Source organism: Siphateles boraxobius, unplaced genomic scaffold, assembly GCF_051911475.1.
Source record: "Siphateles boraxobius isolate OS27281-9 unplaced genomic scaffold, OSU_SipBor_1 41, whole genome shotgun sequence".
NCBI classification, from domain to species: Eukaryota; Metazoa; Chordata; class Actinopteri; order Cypriniformes; family Leuciscidae; genus Siphateles; species Siphateles boraxobius.
In genome coordinates this window covers 28,172,501-28,191,526 of record NW_027509042.1, presented here as the reverse complement: position 1 = coordinate 28,191,526, position 19,026 = coordinate 28,172,501, and the positions used below count along the sequence as shown (strand labels likewise).

The 19,026-nt window shown below is 40.1% G+C and overlaps 1 protein-coding gene across 1 annotated transcript in view; it reads left to right on the top strand.

Moving 5' to 3' along the window:
* Positions 1-6,139, top strand: part of ube2o (ubiquitin-conjugating enzyme E2O) — a 167,451-nt gene extending 161,312 nt beyond the window's left edge. Inside the window, exon 20 of the mRNA XM_077199094.1 lies at positions 2,944-6,139. Coding sequence (XP_077055209.1) covers positions 2,944-3,698 — 755 coding nt within the window. The 3' untranslated portion in view covers positions 3,699-6,139. The remainder of the gene's footprint in view (positions 1-2,943) is intronic.
* Positions 6,140-19,026: the final 12,887 nt, after the last annotated feature.

The following is a 19,026-nucleotide window of genomic DNA, read 5'->3' as shown; positions in this document are numbered from 1 at the left end:
GAGGCACGAATGCCCGTGTAGTCGAGGGTCGCCCAGGCCCCCGTTAAAACGCGCCCTTTGTACATGGCCCCTCAGTTGAAGAGGGTTTGGCAGCAGACCGGGATGAACTATAGTCACACAGGGTGAGCTGCTCTGCCACGGTCACCTCGGGACCCGATCGTGAAGCTAGCACTGAATCGGTCATCATATGGAGGAAGCCAATGGCTGCAGATGCCAGATATGGTAATATGCCCCAGGAGCCTCTGAAAGTTCTTTCAGTTGGACCCTTTCTCACTTCAACACCAGCTGAACACACTCCCATTGGAGAGACGTGTTGGACTGAGTCCATCTCCAAAACTGAAAAAGAGATACTCAACCCGTGGGCGAGATTACTCACTCCCAGTTGACCTGAAGACCCAACGGGCTCTGGAGCACTCGAAGGGAAGGACTCTGTACTGATACTTCAACCCTCACACGCAACACACAGGATGGCCTGCGGCGCGGAAGGTAGAGATCTGAAGCACGTCTTTCAGGTCGGAGTTGCAGACCAATCTTGGGCCAAGATGGTCACGACCCACCACCTAGTAGCATAAAGAACGAGTTTATAACTGGCCTTCATACTGGGTGGAGGCTGCTGTGGAGGCCCAGCGGGAACGGCGGCCGGGGAACACCCTCGGCGACGAGCGGTCGGAGGAACTGCCACCGGCGGCGGAGTGGAGTTGTCACCAGAGGCCAGCTCACCCTCCGATGCTGCTATCGATATCTTATCCTCAGGGGGAACCCCCATTGTAACAGCTGATCGGTCCATTACAGAGGGGAATTCCAACAGGAATTCCATCGGCTGCGGTGTGATGGAGGAGTGAGGAGCCCACAGGGAATGGTTACCGGGCGAGAAATCCATCACTATCCTCCGATCACCCATCCCACACGGCACCCAGGGGTGGGGCATGGTAATGGGGACTCGCGCTTCACGGACGAAGGCGAGTCTCGATCTCAACACCGCGACAGTCATATTCCCGCAATGAGAACATGAGCCGCCCACAAAAGCTGCCTCAGCATGCCGAACATATAAGCACATATGCATACATATTTATATACATATAAACATACAGCTCAAACATGTGATGCAACAATTGTGACCATCAGAGAGGAAAAGGGAACGATCGCATCCAGAAAAGTACAGGTGGAATGACATCTTGAAAAAGACGCAAACGCACCCGTGTTGCTCTTTCAGAAAATAGGACTGTCACCAGTGCCGGAGCACACAGGGGAATGACCGCGGCAACACTGAACAGAGAACTGAAACAGTGAAGCACTCAATTTTCCGCCCTCTAACCAGCCGTCAACACACACAAACCTTTAGAATTTGTTGCTGTTAAAACAGCAGTTGAGAGATCGAAGCTCGTGATCACCGCTGCACTCGCGCTGTAGAACACCAGCACTGGGAGAGTCTTCCTGAAGAACACCGACACACTCACTCGTTGTAAACAACCGCACACTCAGAAACATCAAACGATCGGCTCCGAAGCGAAATGCAACTAGTGCGTGCATCCACTTCTGTATACAGGTAGTACTGGGTTACATGGTTTCGCGACCTGACCTGACCAGACCAGCATCAAGGCAGACAGGAGCAATCGATCCAGTAGCCCTACTATTCATTTAATGTCATCTACATTAAAAGGATATTTCATCTGTCATCATTTATTCATCCTCATGTCATTCCAAAACTTTTTTCTTCTATGTAACATAATCAGCGCCGCCGCTCCCACCACGCGCATCACGCGCTGTGCGTAGGGCACCAAGTGCTGAGGGGGGCACCAAAAATAGCCTAATGAAAAATCAATCATCATATCGTAGTCATAATAATTATAGTGCCGATATTATTTCATTATAGAAATATTATTAGGCACTTTTTAGGGATGTATATAACAAGACAGACGGAACAAGAGTATTTAATTGCTCTAGAAAGTAACGATGGTGCCGCCGCCGCCTCAGTGTTCCGTTGGATTGCGCGTTAAAAAGTTAAAGTTAAACCGGTAAAAATAAACGTTTTTTTTTTCCCCGGGGGCGGGGGGCACCATAAAGGAATTATGCTTAGGGCACCAAAATGTCTAGCAGCGGTACTGAACATAATAGAAGATATTTTGAGAAATGTGTCTGTGTTGTTGTTTTTTTGGTACAATTAAGCCCTGTTCACACCGCTAGCGACTTTGTCGCTGTATGTCGCTAGGCTCTGTACTGTGAAGTCGCTTGTGGGCGTTCGTAGTGCCGTCGCTCTAATGTTATTGGTAGACTGCACGTCTGGCCATATCTATACAAAATACCATCACAAGTGATATATATACAACTATACAATTTTAATTTGACTAGGAATTAGGCTCAAAAGAAACAGTATGCTGTTGGGAGAGTGTTTTTATATTACCACAGCAGTGTTCAGTAGATTAAATAATTTACTAGATTAACGATCGATCAATCAACAAATTAAACTCACTCATACTGTCATAAATTACTAAAACGTCATTCGAATTTGACAAATCATCGATTTTCTTGTCAACATAATGCAGGGGAAACCGTAAAATGAACTGCAGCAGTGCTAAACTTGCATCATAAAACTACACCACTCGAACTATAAATGTATGAATTAAACTCACTGAGACTGTTGACAGTACTTTTCCATGCATCATTTTATTATATCCATATATGTGGTTACAGTCAAATCAAATGAAACAGTGAAATCGTCCTCGAACTCTTCTGTCTTGCCTGCACTCGAGACGTTGAGCTCCACTGAAAGGCTTCTTTCCTATCATGTCGCTTTGTCGCTGCGTGTCGCTGGCGGTGTGAACGGGGCTTTAAAATTACATTTAATAATTTGAGGCACTCCTGTTTTTTTGCTATTGTACCTGCAAGACTATGAATAACATTCTAACATTTTTAAGTGTAAATATTTTGTCTCCACCCCTTTAGGTCTGATCCTTGTCAATGAGCCATACTATAATGAGGCTGGCTTTGACAGTGACCGAGGACTTCAAGAGGGTTACGAGAACAGTCGCTGCTACAATGAAATGGCACTCATTAAGATGGTGCAGTCAATGACCCTACTTCTCCAGCAGCCTGTGGAGGTCTTTCAGCAGGAGATCTGTGAGCACTTTACCTGCAACGGCTGGCGGCTGGTCCATCGTCTGGAGTCCTGGCTAGATTTGGATGGGGCAATGACCGATCGTGCTTCACGATGTGGGGTTGGCAGCCCCCATGCAGAACCTTTGGAAGAGATCTCCTCAGCTCTGGTCCACAGTAGTCCAAGCAAACAGGATGTGCGAAGTGAAGAGGAGCTTGAGGACTCGGGTCTCAGTCCTTCCACAGTGGGGCCCAGTTTACCTCCTGGATCAGCCGGGCAACGGGACCTGAGCCAGAACTCTGATTGTGATAGCTCAGTGGTGGGTGGTGCAGGATCAGAAATACCGGAAGGTTTTGAAGGGGTGTCTGGTTTTGTGACATCTCAAAGTGTAAAACCATGTCAGGAGTCTCAGCCGGCTGTGAGACCAAAGAAACGGAGAAAGAGCTATCGGAGCTTCCTACCAGAACGCAGTGGCTATCCAGATATTGGATTCCCACTCTTCCCTCTTTCCAAAGGCTTCATAAAGAGCATGCGTGTAGTTTTGCAGCAGTATCGAGCTACTCTTACAGCTGCTGGCGTTCCTGAATACCCAGAAAACAAATAATTGCCCTCCAGCGTATTTTTTTCCCCTTTTTTTCTTTTCTCCCTGTTTATTCAACCCAAGAGCTGTGTTTTTCCCCTTTAACCCTTGGCCAGGAACTTGGATCTCCTCATCAGGCTGTAAATGTTCCCAGCAGCCTTTGTTAATGGCTTTGTAGCACATATTTAGTTGCTTTGTTTGTTGTTGGCTCTCATTAGTCATGGGTTGGCAGCACATATTATTTGGTTGTATTAAACAATGTTGAAATATCATATGCTTCTATCTTGTTTCCCTGACAACAACTGTGCCATCACACCACTCTCTCAGGGAAGTATGGACAGAAATGAGACATTAAGAGATACTGAAGGCATGACTGAATCTTTTGTTGTGTTGTGACTTATTTTTCAAGATTCATGGTTATAAATCGTGCCAGAGGGATACTCCTATTGGTCTTAGGTGTTGTCCTTTTACTAGGTTTTTTTTTTTTTGGATGGGATTACCACCAGACTGTCACCACATATTGATTTGCACAAGTGGAAGGAAGTTCACTTGCAAAAAAATAGTAAGAATGAAGTTTCAGATCAGATGTGATACCTGATCCCCCCCCCCTTCCTCTTTGGTCCATATTTCCAAATGTAGTGCTGCTTTATGTTGCATTGTTTTTTAGTCTTGATCAATATCATCATTATTTTAAAGGTGTTGGTGACTTGCTTTTTGATCCAAAATAGACAAAGTTGTACAACTGCCCAGTTATCTATACTGTACAGAGCCTGATCATTCCTGCTAGTGTTTTGCACCGAAATCAAATGAAGGTTCAGGGTTGAGTGTCAAGTTTACATTTAAAAAGCAATCAGACACACTAAACTACTCTTGACTCTTAAAACTGGAATCCTAACATCCCCTTTCCCTTTCCCTCTCCCTCAAACTCCATGGCACAACATAAATATTTTTTTTTTTACTTTACTAACTAGTGTTCTCTGTACAGTAATATTATTTACAACTTTTCTTACACTTTCGCCAGAAAGATATATATCATAAATCCAGTTTACATATTTGTGAATAGACAGTGGGACCTTTGGTATGAGGCAGGTTAGTCTTCTATACATGTGAGAAGGAACCCAGCATCAACTAATCATTTGAAGTGGTTTGGCAGACAGTTTTTTCTTTTCATTGTTCAAACCAGAGACCTTCATGCAAGTAAAGCTCACTGACGAGTTCCACCGTTCCCATTCCTAATTCTTTCCTCTGTCATACATTGTTGCCTTAAAATTGATTTCAAGCTTGAATCTAGGGTTCCTTTTTGTTTTTTTTGTTGTTTTTTTACTGCATGGTCATTTTCTATTAAGGGGCCCAGTCAAGATACTAGTGGAGAGGCATAAATGTTACTAATTGTTATTTTCACAAGCACAATCTAAGAAGTCATATTCTTTCCACAACTGTGAAATGGTTTGTGTATTTGCTTATATACATTTTTGTTTTGTTTGATACACTATTTAATCAACTTTTTCCTGATATCATATGTATCTTTGTGACATGATTTAGATGCTGTGATTTAGAAAAAGCTTCATGTTAATCCTGGTGCTGTGGTTCTCCATACCACTAGGAGGCAGCAGACTAGTTTCAGAACTAACAGTTCCGACCTCATTATTTTGTTTACATCAATATCAGGCCAGCTGTAATTAAGCACAGCCCACAGACACAAGTTTTACATGTAACAGATCCTCATAATTTTCTTAGTTTTGCACAAAAGTGAATGCACATAATTACACTTGTTACTACTGGAAGGCATATCATGTTTCTTCTGGAGTTGTGAGCAGCTGGCTGTATTTTTTCCTGTATTTTTTTCTAGCCAGCATACTTTCTTGATGTAGTTTGGCTATTGGGCTGATTGGCAGATGTATAGATGTAATATAGTGCTGATGTTTTTCTGCACGTTAGCATTCAAGTCTTTTGAAAGACAAAAACACATTTCTGACTGATGGCTTTGTGCCATCTTAAGAAATTCTCATACATGTTTCCATGCATAGACGCTGTCAGTAATATGTTTGAGATGTTTTAGATAAAATGATTTAATTTCTACTTTTTCTCTTGAATTTGTAGCTTATTACAGTTTGGTATTTGGAGAGAAAAATGCTTTATAAAATTGTTTCATTTGCTCATTTAACAGAGATTAAATTGCAAGTCTCTCTTCTCTCACTCTTTTTTCTCCAGTTCAAACCTCCATGATTTGTTTTTAGTACATTTCCTACAAGTTTCAAGCGTGAATCTGACATCAACTTTGAAACTAGGAACTTTTTTCTGTGTGTAATATGAATTTAATCAAACTATTATGAGGAGAGATAACAGCCAAAGCATGTAACATGTTGCTTTAAGCCTAGACGGCTACATGAGACTTGACTGTACAATGTAAACATTTCCACAGTGGCCTGTATTGGTAGACTAATAAACATGATTTGTAGCCTGAATCCTCTGTACAGAAGTCATGACTATAGAAATACATATAATATATAGATTATATATTTAACAAAAAAGTGGGCATGTGAATGCTTGGTGGGGTGTCGCAGAGTGTGTTGTATTAATCTTTATTTTTTGCTTCATTTATAATTTTTATTTTATTTTGGTTGCACTAAATGTAAAAAGTGAAGCATTAAACTTTGCAAGCAGAACCATGGGAAAATATTGTGAAATATCCTGTTTTGTACTTAAGTATTCATTTATTTTTATTAGGAATTGATCATGCATTGGAAGAACAAACCACATGCATTTAAACAAAATTTTATTCAAAAAATAAATAAATGATAATGCATTCTCTTTGCTTTGACTTTCCAATAGAAAAATTGCAAAAACAATAGAAGTGAAAAAAATTACTTAGACAATATAACACGACTTTAAACAGAAGAAAATGACTCATTCAACTTATTACAAAACAGTTGAGCATTAAATCTGCTCTGACATCAATTTTGAACTTGGTAGTACATTGGTTACTTAAAAGGCAACCATTGTTCCTGCCACATTCCTATCAGACAGCTTTATTCCCTGTCCCTAACATACTAATATGAATACATTTATTCATATCTTGACTTGCAACAATCAAATATATTTTAGTATAATTTAGTAACATTGACTTGTTAGTACAAGATGATGATTTCATGTTAAGGCACATTAAAGATTTTGAAGCATTTATCGTAATACATTAGATATTTAGATTGCATAGTTTTGCACTATAAATTGAATAAGTCGCAATCCTTACTTCGCAATGCTGAGCAATATAATACATTAGCAAATATATTTTTGCAAAGAAATTAGCAAGTTGTTTAAAAACATATACTGTATTGGTCAATTATTGATCAAGTTTGAAATATGAACTTTCCTTTCTGTGCTGTGTATGCACACAAGTAATACAAAACTCAGTCCAGCAGCCTGCTTAAGACAAAATTTGCTATAGTTATAGCACTGTAGCATTACAGAATTGTCACAACATGCGGCCTGCCCACAGACCAGGGGCCATATTCACAAAACATCTTAAGGCTAAAAGTAGCTTCTAACTTGCCGATATATGAGAAACTCTTTAAAATAATGGTCTTTAAAATTCAGTCCTAATTTTAACTCCTACATTTTTGCTCTAAGAGTATTTCACAAAGCATTTAGCGCTAAAACCAGCTCCTAAATATGTGAAAAGTTAGGGGTAGTGTTAGATTTAGAGTAAAAGTTAGAGTAGACTCCTATATCACGAAAACAAAATCACAAACTGAGTTAATAACTAATGATCGTTGCGACGGAAGTGAATCAATCAAAACTAACATAAGCTTGACAATAACTTTATTCTAGAGCTGCTGTAAAGCCAAAACAATCTCTGTTACTTTAATTTCCTATTATCACTGTAAAGCTGCTTTAAAACAGTCCATATTGTTAAAAGCGCTATATAAATGAAGGTGACTTGACTTGACTAAAATAGCTGTTGCTGGCAATCCGCCTCAGCAATCCACCCAAAGACACTGTACAACAATAGGCAATAGGCGAAAGAGCCTTGGGTGCTGAGCCTTTTCTTCATAAAAGCGATAAATATTTTGATTTATAGATTTTAATCTGGGATGATATAACATAAAGGTAAATTTATTAACAGGCGAAATGCACCGAATGATGGAGAATAAAACGTTGAGGTCAAGTTGAAAATAATGTCATATCGTCAGTGCTGATATCTTTGTTGGCAGCTCGGGTGACCTGAATTCGAGTTCCGGCTTGTGGTCCTATCACGATCCTGAATTGTTTATAAAACATCATTTGTCGCTTGAATTCTGCTAGAGGCTGATCATTTACTGACCCTTAGGCTACATTTTAAAATCTTCAATTGAATATGGCAACATTTTTATTTTAAAATCTTTATTTGATAATGGCAATATGGTACCTCGTCCCACAATATTTCTGTGATTAAATCACTTACAGTGATCCCTCCCCCATCAACCAATCACTGTGTCCATAATAAGCGTGTTGACATCCATAGCAACAAGGTCAACCCTGCCCTTTCTCTTAGCTTAAGACTTCCCTCTATTACTTAGTCAAAGGTGGTCTCAGCAGCTTTGTGAATGGGTTTTAGGAGAAAACTCTTACCTAAGAACTTGTACTGCTATTTAGGAGAACTCTTTGTGGAAAGATAAAATGTTTTGTGAATATGACACCCCAGGTTATTTGTGCAGCTTTAAAAAGTCAGTAACCTCCCCTATACAAATATGTATAAGGCCGTGTCAGCTGAGTCTCTTGGTAAAATGAGAAACTGATAGATTATCATAAGAAAAGCCCTGCCTGCAGAGCAGCGTGTACTGACCAACAATTTGCCAGCAGCAGTTTCAGCAATAAGCTATCTAGGTTCCTCTTTATTCTGATGGAAGAACTGTTGGTAATCATTCTTGTCGTCGTCTTAATGATATTCAGTAAATTTTAAAGGAGCAGTATGTAGGATCGTGGCCAAAACTGGTACTGCAATCACTTTCAAATTACTGTAGAGCGGTGTATCCCCTCTCCCTCCTCCCTGACTCGAGGTTGCCAGATAGGTTGCACGATACAGCAGGAACGTAGGCTGCTACAGAAGCTTCCAATGGCAAGTGACGAGTCCTACACAGTAGGCTAAGTTTTTTTCCTGTTAATTATGTTTATGCTTCAAATGAGAGATGTTTTGCAAAGTAATTATATATCGCAAAAATGTACTAATGGCGATTAGCCAAATATAATAGTAAAGATGTACGCTCATATGTGACAGTACATTGTTACAACAGTAGCTGTTAGTATACTAACGGTAGGTATCTGTCATTAACGTAAGTACAAGCACAAGCCGCGGTCACTGTGTGTAATCGATATCAAAGTTACAGCTATTCATTTAGCTGACACTATAAGTGAAAGCGACCAGCTGTATTTTTTAACTTACTCTGCAGTACACGTCCATAACGCTAAAATATGTGATGTGAAAGATTACATGTCATTCTATTATTTTTGGCTGTAGAACTTGCATGATAAACAACTAGGCTACAAAACGTTCCATGTGGGACACATTATTCACAGCATTGGCTACAATGTGCTTTTCATTGGTGTTATGGACGTTAGAAAAAGTTATTTTACAGTGGAATTGCGCCTGTAGTGCTTCCAATTCGATGACCCACCTCCTCCATATGAGCTAACGTAACGTTACTTTGCACGAACATGCACTTTGTTCGCACAAAACTTTGTTCGACTGTCATGAATATTTGAAATGTCCATTTACATCAAGTACAAGTCAGCCAAACATAGATGAATCTTACCTGTCCAGAAATTCTTGTCCGTTTTCAGCCGTCTCCATCTTTAAAAGGCATCTCCTATACAGATCCTTGTTTTATTTCGGACTTAGTCACGAAGTATTTCGGATTCATAACGAGTTTGAGTTTATCAGTTTATCTGATTCGCAACGTTAGACTTTTTTTTTTTATCCGATTCCGACACGTTTGTAGCTGCAGCTGTGGTAACTAGAGCAGAGCTGGCAACCCGGATGCCGCAACACTGACTTCGTGATTGGTAGATAGGTGGAGGGTGACGCATCAGACCAAAACACAACATGACAACATCAACATCAGTTGAGGGCTGCAACTTCACTTTTAAATGACAATATCCTGGCCGGACTACTGTTGTCAGTGATGTAAGTATTTGAAATGAACATGATTTCTTAATGTCTAGTGACATATCAGGGCCATTTTATGATTAATTTAAATAAATTTCTTACATACAGCTCCTTTAATACTTATAACACCAGTATCTTTTAACACGTCATCATTTTATTTAACATTAGGACTAAATATAAGTAATGTTTGATAATGCAATACTTTTGTACTGCAATGTTTATCAGAATTCTGAAATCAAAAATAGAAATTTACATTTAGTCACCCTCAACATTGTTCCGAACTGGAATGACTTTGTCCATGGAACACAAAAGGCTTTTTCATATAACTTAAGTGAAAGGGGGTAGGGTCTATCAAACTCCCAAAATGACCAAATAAACACCACAAAAGCATTATAAAGGTAGTTATTATTAATGCACGGCAAGGCTATATTCCAAGTACGTATGGTTCAGAAGCTCTGTATGCCGCTCTTAGTCACAACACGAATGCTGAAGTTCTTTTAACTGATGTTTAATGCACACTGGACCTAGACACCAGCACCAACACCGTAGAACTGTGAAAAGGGGGCAAATATACAACAAACATGTCATACATTAAGTTACATGGAAAAAAACACATGACTTTAAACTCGTACATAAACAGAAAATACATGCACATACCACTTTTCCCTGCTTGTGAGCTAAGAGAGGTCGTTATATCTTGAAGCTTCTTGGTCGGATGACTTATAAAGAGAAACACTTCAAACTGCAATAGAGATCGCTAAGACATGTGACCAACTGGGCGGCAACGTCATCAGAACGCAAAGAATTATGGGTATGTTTGGCCCGTTTACATGAGTAGCATCTGCCTGCAAAAACGGAGGCTGCATTTTCAGGACCCCACTTCTAGGACCGCATTTCTAGGACCCTAGGTTTTTAGTGACAACACCACCTACCGAATTAGAGGACCAGCAAAGATGGATGACATTCAGAGTGTGAGTATCAAATGCGAATCATTTTTTATTTGTTTAAAGGCCATGGTGCAGTTTTTTTTTTTTTTGGCAATTTTCCAGTTGGTAATAAACATTTAAACAGTTATCCATTGTATTTGATGTTGTAGGGTACTCAAAAATTAAAATATAATACGGAAAAGTAGGTGATCTGTTAGCATTTAGCTACAGCTTAGCGATGATTCTTATTTCTCCCACAATGCATTCCATGACGTCACATGAGGTACTCGCTGACTGTTGGACGACAGACGAAAGCCCGCGGCCCGCCTTACCATTGAGAGAGAGTGATACAAGGAGTAGCTAGCTAGTGAAAGAGTGACAGTGACAGATTTATAAATAAAGATAGATAGATAGATAGATAAGCATACCATATATAGTGAGAGATAGCATAGCATAACAGATAGCTTAGAGATTGATAAAGACTAGATCATAAATAACGTTAGTCAAAATGGTTTATTACTGTGTTTGTGGCGGGTGCAAGAACTACAGCAAAACTGGACATAGGGTCCATTCCTTCCCCAAAGACAAAGCGATCTTCCGAAGCTGGGTGCAGTTTGTGAAGATTAGGCGGGCAGATTTTTCAGCTAGCTCTGTCACCGCCTACTCGAGAATATGCAGCGCGCATTTCAAAGAGGAGGATTACAACTCAGGGGACGCCAAGATGGTCTCACTTGGTTTAAAGAGTGAGAGAAGTGCTAAATTACTTCCTACCGCCGTGCCGTTTGTGATCGCAAACCTCTCTGCTTGCCCTGTCCCGAGGTCGAGAGACACAGCTGCCGCAAGCGAGGAATTGCCACGGTAAGCATCATGCTAACGTTAATGTTTACAAGCTGCGTGTTAGCTAGCTCTGTGTGTATTTTGTATACCGTGCTCCCTTTGACACAGCCTCCACTAATTTACAAGCACGATCACTCTGACATTAGAAGAGCATATTTCGTGATTCACGAATAAAAATTAGAATAATTACAAAATTGCCCTGAGGTAAAAGTCCATATCATCATGAGTGTTTGGATCAGATCAAGCGGCTTTCGCAATAGTGTGTTCGCGTTTTTTTTTTTGACTGCTACAGTTCTCTTTCACATATATTTGACCGCGACCATGTCGCCAGGGCTGTAGTGAAGGCTAAACGCAAGTAAAACATTTAGTATCGCATATCTGGGTCCACAGTACTGCAATCTAAGTCAGTGGTTCCCAACCTTTTTTCTCTTGTGTAGCACCTACCCTCTTAGCATTTTTCTCACCCACTCGCACTGTTTTGATTTTGGTACGGCTGTGCCATAGGTTATTGTTTCCACTGGGAAACTAACGTTAGTTGTAGCACACACGTCCCATTTTATTGATGGACTTATGAAATGACTGGGAATATTTACTTATCGTCTTGGAATTTCAAAGATAAGTCAATAATTCTCAGTACTTCCAAGTTGAAAATAAATGATAAATTGTGCTCCTGCAATGTGCTTGTGCACCCAATGTGCTTGCGAATCACTTCTAAGTATTCATAGTTTACCCACCTCTTATTTCACCACTACACCCTTGCATTTTGCTGACCCTTTTTCATATTTGTTTTTGCAAGATGTTGATACACGCCTCACAGCAGGAGACTGTGGACAGTGTAGACACTGTGGAGAGTGTCTATACTGGGGATCAGCCCTTGCCCTCCTCCACTTCTGACGCTGGGACACAGTGTTCTTTGAAGCCCCCCCGATGGTCTCACGGTAAAACTTGGGTATTTTAAGGGGTAGATATTATCATATAGTCTAAAACATTGCCAGTATCTATGCAATCAGAACATTTCCATACACATTGATTAAATTAATACATAGCCTGTAAATCTGTTATTTTGTTGGCTTCTCTTAGCGGCGCTGCATTATAATCACAATGGCAACCGGGAGACAGCAAGGAGAAGTGATTGGACGGAGAAGTACTGCGTGCGGTATCCGCGCTTCAGAAAAGGTGCCCATGTGGTGCGTCCCATCAAAGAGGCAGCCTCATAGGGTAAGCAGTGTCATGCAGTTCTATCATATTTTGAGATGATCTTTATTAAATATTATTATTATTATTATTATGTCTGCAGGTTATGCAACATCATTGATGAAGGCCCTTCAGGAAAGCTACACCCATTCACCTGCAGCTCTTCGAGAAGTTAGCGCTAATTTGTCCTCCGATGCACCCGCCCCATCGCCAAATCCTTTGAACATGTTCCTAAGGAGGAGGCCGTCAGCCTCTTCCTAGCCCGGCAGTCACGCTACAAGATAACCTAAATGCACATTATTGAAAAAAAAAATTCCACAGACAATTCCAATGATTTAGTTGTAAGTATTTATTAGGGCCCAAGCCTTGAAAAGGCGAAGGCCCAATTGTTTTCCTTAGGATTATTTATTATTATTATTAGGGCCCAAGCCTTGAAAAGGCGAAGGCCCTATTGTTTTCCTTAGGATTATTTATTATTATTAGGGCCCAAGCCTTTAAAAGGCGAAGGACCTATTGTTTTCCTTAGGATTATTAGGGCCCAAGCCTTGAAAAGGCGAAGGCCCTATTGTTTTCCTTAGGATTAATTATTAGGGCCCAAGCCTTGAAAAGGCGAAGGCCCTATTGTTTTCCTTAGGATTATTAGGGCCCAAGCCTTGAAAAGGCGAAGGCCCTATTGTTTTCCTAAGGATTATTTTTTTTTTTTTTTCTCCTCTTTTATTTTTCTTACGACTATTCGGGCACTTTTGGGGCTCTTAACGTGCACGAAAACTCTTGAAACTTTGCACGCGGGTCAGAACCCGCGGCCATCAGGGTCGGGGTGAAGATGGTACCCGGGCGTGGCAGGGGGGCTCGACAGCGCCCCCTGGAACGGGGTCCGAAAACTTGGTCCATAAATCAAACACGCTTGTATGTAAGAATATGAAACTCGGTACACATATAGATCGCATCGGTTCATATATACTTCATGCTCTTACTTTTTACCCCAGCCCAACAGGAAGTCGGCTATTTAGGGTTGTTTGTAAAACGCATGCAATGGAATTTAAAGTACTTCTCCTAGAGAATTCAAAGAAATGCCACGAAACTCGGTCAGCATGAAGTCAAGACATTGAGGATGAAAAATTGCGAGGGGATTTTTGATATCTCGAACGGTTTGGCCGTGGCGAGGAAACGAAATTATGGCGAGAAACGTGAAACAGGAAGTGTGTTATAACTTCTGCATACATTAACTGATCTTGATGAAACTTCAGCAGTGTGTTCGCTGTAAGAGGCCGATCACATGGATGTGACTATTGTGAGGCAAAGTTATAGCGCCACCAACTGGCAGCAGGAAGTGTGTCACTTTCAAAATGCTTCGAAATCACCCTCTTATTTTAACCCAATTTGTTTCAAACTTCATCTGTATAATGTAAACATACGCCAGATGTAGACCTGTGAATGGATTCTTGATATCTTTGATACTGTTGCCGTGGCAACACATCAAACTTTAAAATTCTTTTTTGATGCTTTTGAGACTCTTAGCATGCTTGAAATTGCATGAAACTCGACAGACATGTCACATATATTAGCCAGTAGACATGTGCAAAGTTTCAGGAACGGGCGTGGTGCAGGGACTCAGTAGCGCCACCTTTTGACAAAAGTGAGAGGGTTAGTTTCATAGTTTTACCTGCAATCTTAAAACTCGGTAGGCATATTGTTCAGATCAAGCCGGACAACTTTCTAATTTACAGATTTTGATTCCGAACAACAGGAAGTCAGATATTTTGGTTTAAATGGGATGTTTTGGAGTAATCTCTGTCCCTCTCTCCCTCTCTCTGCATACCTCTGTGTCTGTGGGGGGAGGGGGATGTGTCTGTTTGAGTGACAAAGCTTTTAATTATTGTTGATCAAGGTTTCGGGGGCTTTTGGGGCCCTTAACATCCTCTAAAACTCTTGAAACTTTGCACACGGGTCAGAACCCGTGGCCATCAGGGCCGGACTGAAGCTGGTACCCGGGCGTGGCAGGGCGGACCGACAGCGCCCCCTGGACTGGGATTCGAACACTTGTCCATAAATCAAAGACACTTGCATGTAATAATATGAAACTCTGTACACTTATAGATCTCATTGGGTTAAACAACTTTCGTGCTCTAAGTTTTACGACATCCCAACAGGAAGCCGGCTATCATGGTTTGTTTGGAAACGCATACCCCTGAAATTCTATTTAATTCTCCTTGGGAATTGATTGGATTTCAAGCAAACTCGGTCAGCATGACGTCAAGACATTGATGATGCTAAATTCCGGAGGGATTTTTGATATCTCGAACGGTTTGGCCGTGGCGAGGAAATTAATTTTATGACTAAAAAAGGACACATAAAGTGTGTTATAACTTTGCTCGTTTTACCTACAGTTACAAAACTTGCCACGCATATTGTTCTCATCAAGCCAATCGACTTTCTAATTTAAAGTCATTAGCTCAGAGCAACAGAAAGTCAGATATTGTAGTTTGAATGGATTTCTTGTCCCCCTGCCATTCTGTTTGTGTTTATGTGTGTGTGTGTGTCTGTGTGGGGCTAAGTAGCGCCACCTTTTGACAAAAGTGAGAGGGTTAGTTTCATAGTTTTACCTGCAATCATAAAACTCGGTAGGCATATTGTTCAGATCAAGCCGGACAACTTTTTAATTGACAGATTTTGGCTCCGAACAACAGGAAGTCAGATATTTTGGTTTGAATGTGGATTTCAGATTCTGAGTTTTTAGCTACTCCTCCTAAGTAGTTTATTTTATTCACGCCAAACTTTTTCAACATGATGAAAATACATTGAAGATGCTAAATTGTGAACGGATATTGAATATCTCAAACGGTTTTGCTATGGTCGAGGGATTAAAGTAATGTCAAAAAAAGAATCAGGGCATGTCTCGTATCTTTCTAAAATGTAATTATTCACCATTTATTTTTATATAAAATTATACAAATATTAGAACTAAACCCATTTTATTCCTTTTTTTCAATTTAAGAATTATTCGTCATGAGCAGCGATGAAGGGCCAAAGCCGGCGGCACCGCCACCCCGGTGCCTTTAGGTAACTAAAGGCACCGGGGTTGCGGTGCCACCGGCTTGGGCCCGTAATCGCTGCTCGCAGCTATATTTATTATTATTATTATTATTATTATTATTATTCTAACGACTATTCGGGCACTTTTGGGGCTCTTAACGTGCACGAAAACTCTTGAAACTTTGCACACAGGTCAGAACCCGCGGCCATCAGGGCCGGGCTGAAGGTGGTACCCGGGCGTGGCAGGGGGGCTCGACTGCGCCCCCTGGAACGGGGTCCGAAAACTTGGTCCATAAATCAAACACGCTTGCATGTAATAATATGAAACTCGGTACACATATAGATCTCATCGGTTTATATATCCTTTGTACTTTTACTTTTTACCCCAGCCCAACAGGAAGTCGGCTATTATGAATTGTTTGGAAACGCATGCAATGGAATTCGAAACACTTCTCCTAGGAAATTCGTCCAATCACCACCAAACTCGGTCAGCATGATGTCAAGCAATTGAGGATGAAAAATTGCCAGCGGATTTTTGATATCTCGAACGGTTTGGCCGTGGCGAGGAAACGAAATTATGGCGAATAATGGAAACAGGAAGTGTGTTATAACTTCTTCATACATTAACTGATCTTGATGAAACTTCAGTAGTGTTTTTCGTTGTAAGAGGCCGATCACATGGATGTGACTATTGTGAGTCAAAGTTATAGCGCCACCAACTGGCAGCAGGAAGTGTGTCACTTTCAAAATGCTTTGAAATCACCCTCTTATTTTAACCCGATTTGCTTCAAACTTCATTACTATAATGTAAACACACGGCAGATGTAGACCTGTGAATGGATTCTTGATATCTTAGATACTGTTGTCGTGGCAACGCATCAAACTTTAATTTTCTTTTTTTATGCTTTTGAGACTCTTAGCATACTTGAAATTGCATGAAACTCGACAGACACATCACATTTATTAGCCAGTAGACATGTGCAAAGTTTCAGAAACGGGCGTGGTGAGGGGCTCGTTAGCGCCACCTTTTGTCAAAAGTGGGGGGATTCATTTTATCTACAGTAATAAAAATCGGTATGTGTATTGTTCTCCTCCAGCCAGACAACTTTCTAATTTACACTCAATAGCTCCAACCAACAGGAAGTCAGATATTTTGGTTTGAAAATTGTCATTTTATGTCTCTCTCTCTGAGCCTACGTCTCTGTGTGTGTGTGTGTGTGTGTGTGTCTGTGAGTGTGGGGAGGGGGAGGGGGGCTAGATTAACCATTTCACTGCTGTTTGGTCTGGCCTGCATTAAAAAAGAAAATAAATGTCTTACGCCTTGTATTTTTTAAATAAGTTGTATTAATAAGTAAAGGCATATAACCAGTTGAATTGTAGTGCATTGAAAATAGTTTTATATAATTAGTTTATTAATTAAATTAACTAGGTCCATAAACTTAGTCAGAAAATTTGGTCCATAAATGAAACACACTTGCATGTAATATTATGAAACTCGGTACACATATAGATCTCATCGGGCCAAACAACTTTAAGCCAGCCCAACAGGAAGTGGGCTATTTTGGTCTTAATGTGGATTTTTGGCAAAATCAGCCTCTGATTTTTTACCCACTCCTCTTAAGTGGTTTATTCAATTCCCACCAAACTTTTTCAACATGATGAAATTACATTAAAGAAGCTAAATTGTGAATGGCTATTGAATATCTCAAATTGTTTTGCTATGGCGAGGGATAAAAAGTCATGTCAAAAAAGTAAACACTAAAAGCCTCATATCTTCTAAAAAATTAATTATACACCATTTATTTCTAGATAAAATTACACAAATATCAGAACTAAACCCATTTTATTCTTGTTTTCAATTTAAGAATAATGTACAAGTTTAAAAACAGCCAGAATGTGCTATTCAGTTAAAAAATAAATACATCAAGTAATACAAAGGGCTATACTGCCCTCTTGTGTCCAAAATGATATCAACTCAGTACATAAAACTTTTTTATCAGGTATGGCTATTGTAATTAAATATAAATATATTAGGTATGTGGCTGTGAGGATCTTTTCCCACCGGTTAATCGACGTTAGACACCAGCGAGGCCTTTTAAATCGCTAATATAAAAGTGAAAGTAAAGTATAAGGACGTCCGCACGGACATTTATAGTGGTGGCGCTCGCAGTGCGCTCGAATGAATTTCTATGGAAGTAGAAATGAAAAAACGTTCGCTCTGTTCTGCTCGCTCGTCGCCATGGACGCGCACCGTTATGAATGCCAGTGCAGCCGCATACTTTTTAGTGTCACTTTAAAATTAGCACCATATCGGGGGCCGATTGTTTCCGGTTTTCAGGTAAAACACAACAACACATGAGTAAATGACAGATTCGCTTAAATAGGCGCTTTTACACAAAATATTCCGTCATCATTTTTTTCAGTCAGCTCTTCACTCTCGTGATTAATGAATTTTGACTCCTGTTGCTGATCTAGGCTGCAACTTTCGTTCAGCTCACAATTTAGTAAGCAAACACGCTTCAAATGTGTTTTTATTTTATTTTTGTGTATACATGTGTGTGTATATATATATATATATATATATATATATATATATATATATATAGCTTATGTTTCAAATATGAGTTAATTAACAATCGTTGGAAAGAATGATACTTTTAAACATATCACTAAACCGTCATTAGGTGTCGCCAGGCGACCGTCTTAATGAGCGAGTCATTGATTCATTCGTTCAAACGATTCGTTCGAACGGCTGAGTCATTCATGAATGAGACGAATTATGGATTGGTCGTTGAATCTTTGAGTCAACCGATTCGTTCAAAATGCTGAATCATTCAGTAATGAGAACGCGTTGCTGTGAGATCCTCGATGGTTCTGCTGTGATCTTTGTTTAACTATTTTCGCTGCTGAAACAGAAAAAAAGTCAATATTGCATCTAAAATGTAAGTGATTTGACGTGTGTGTGTGTGTGTGTGTGTGTGTGTGTGTGGGTGTGTGTGTGTGTGTGTGTGTGTGTGTGTGTGTGTGTGTGTGTGTGTGTGTGTGTGTGTGTGTGTGTGTGATTGTGTCTGTTACAGTGATTGTTTAACCCTTGTTAAAGTTTAGGCCTTGTCTTTTTGTATATATATCTTTTTATATAAAAAAATAGCATACAACCCATATATTTTAAATGTATTGTTTGCTTTAAATTACATTGAGATTTGTATGTTTGGTAATTGAA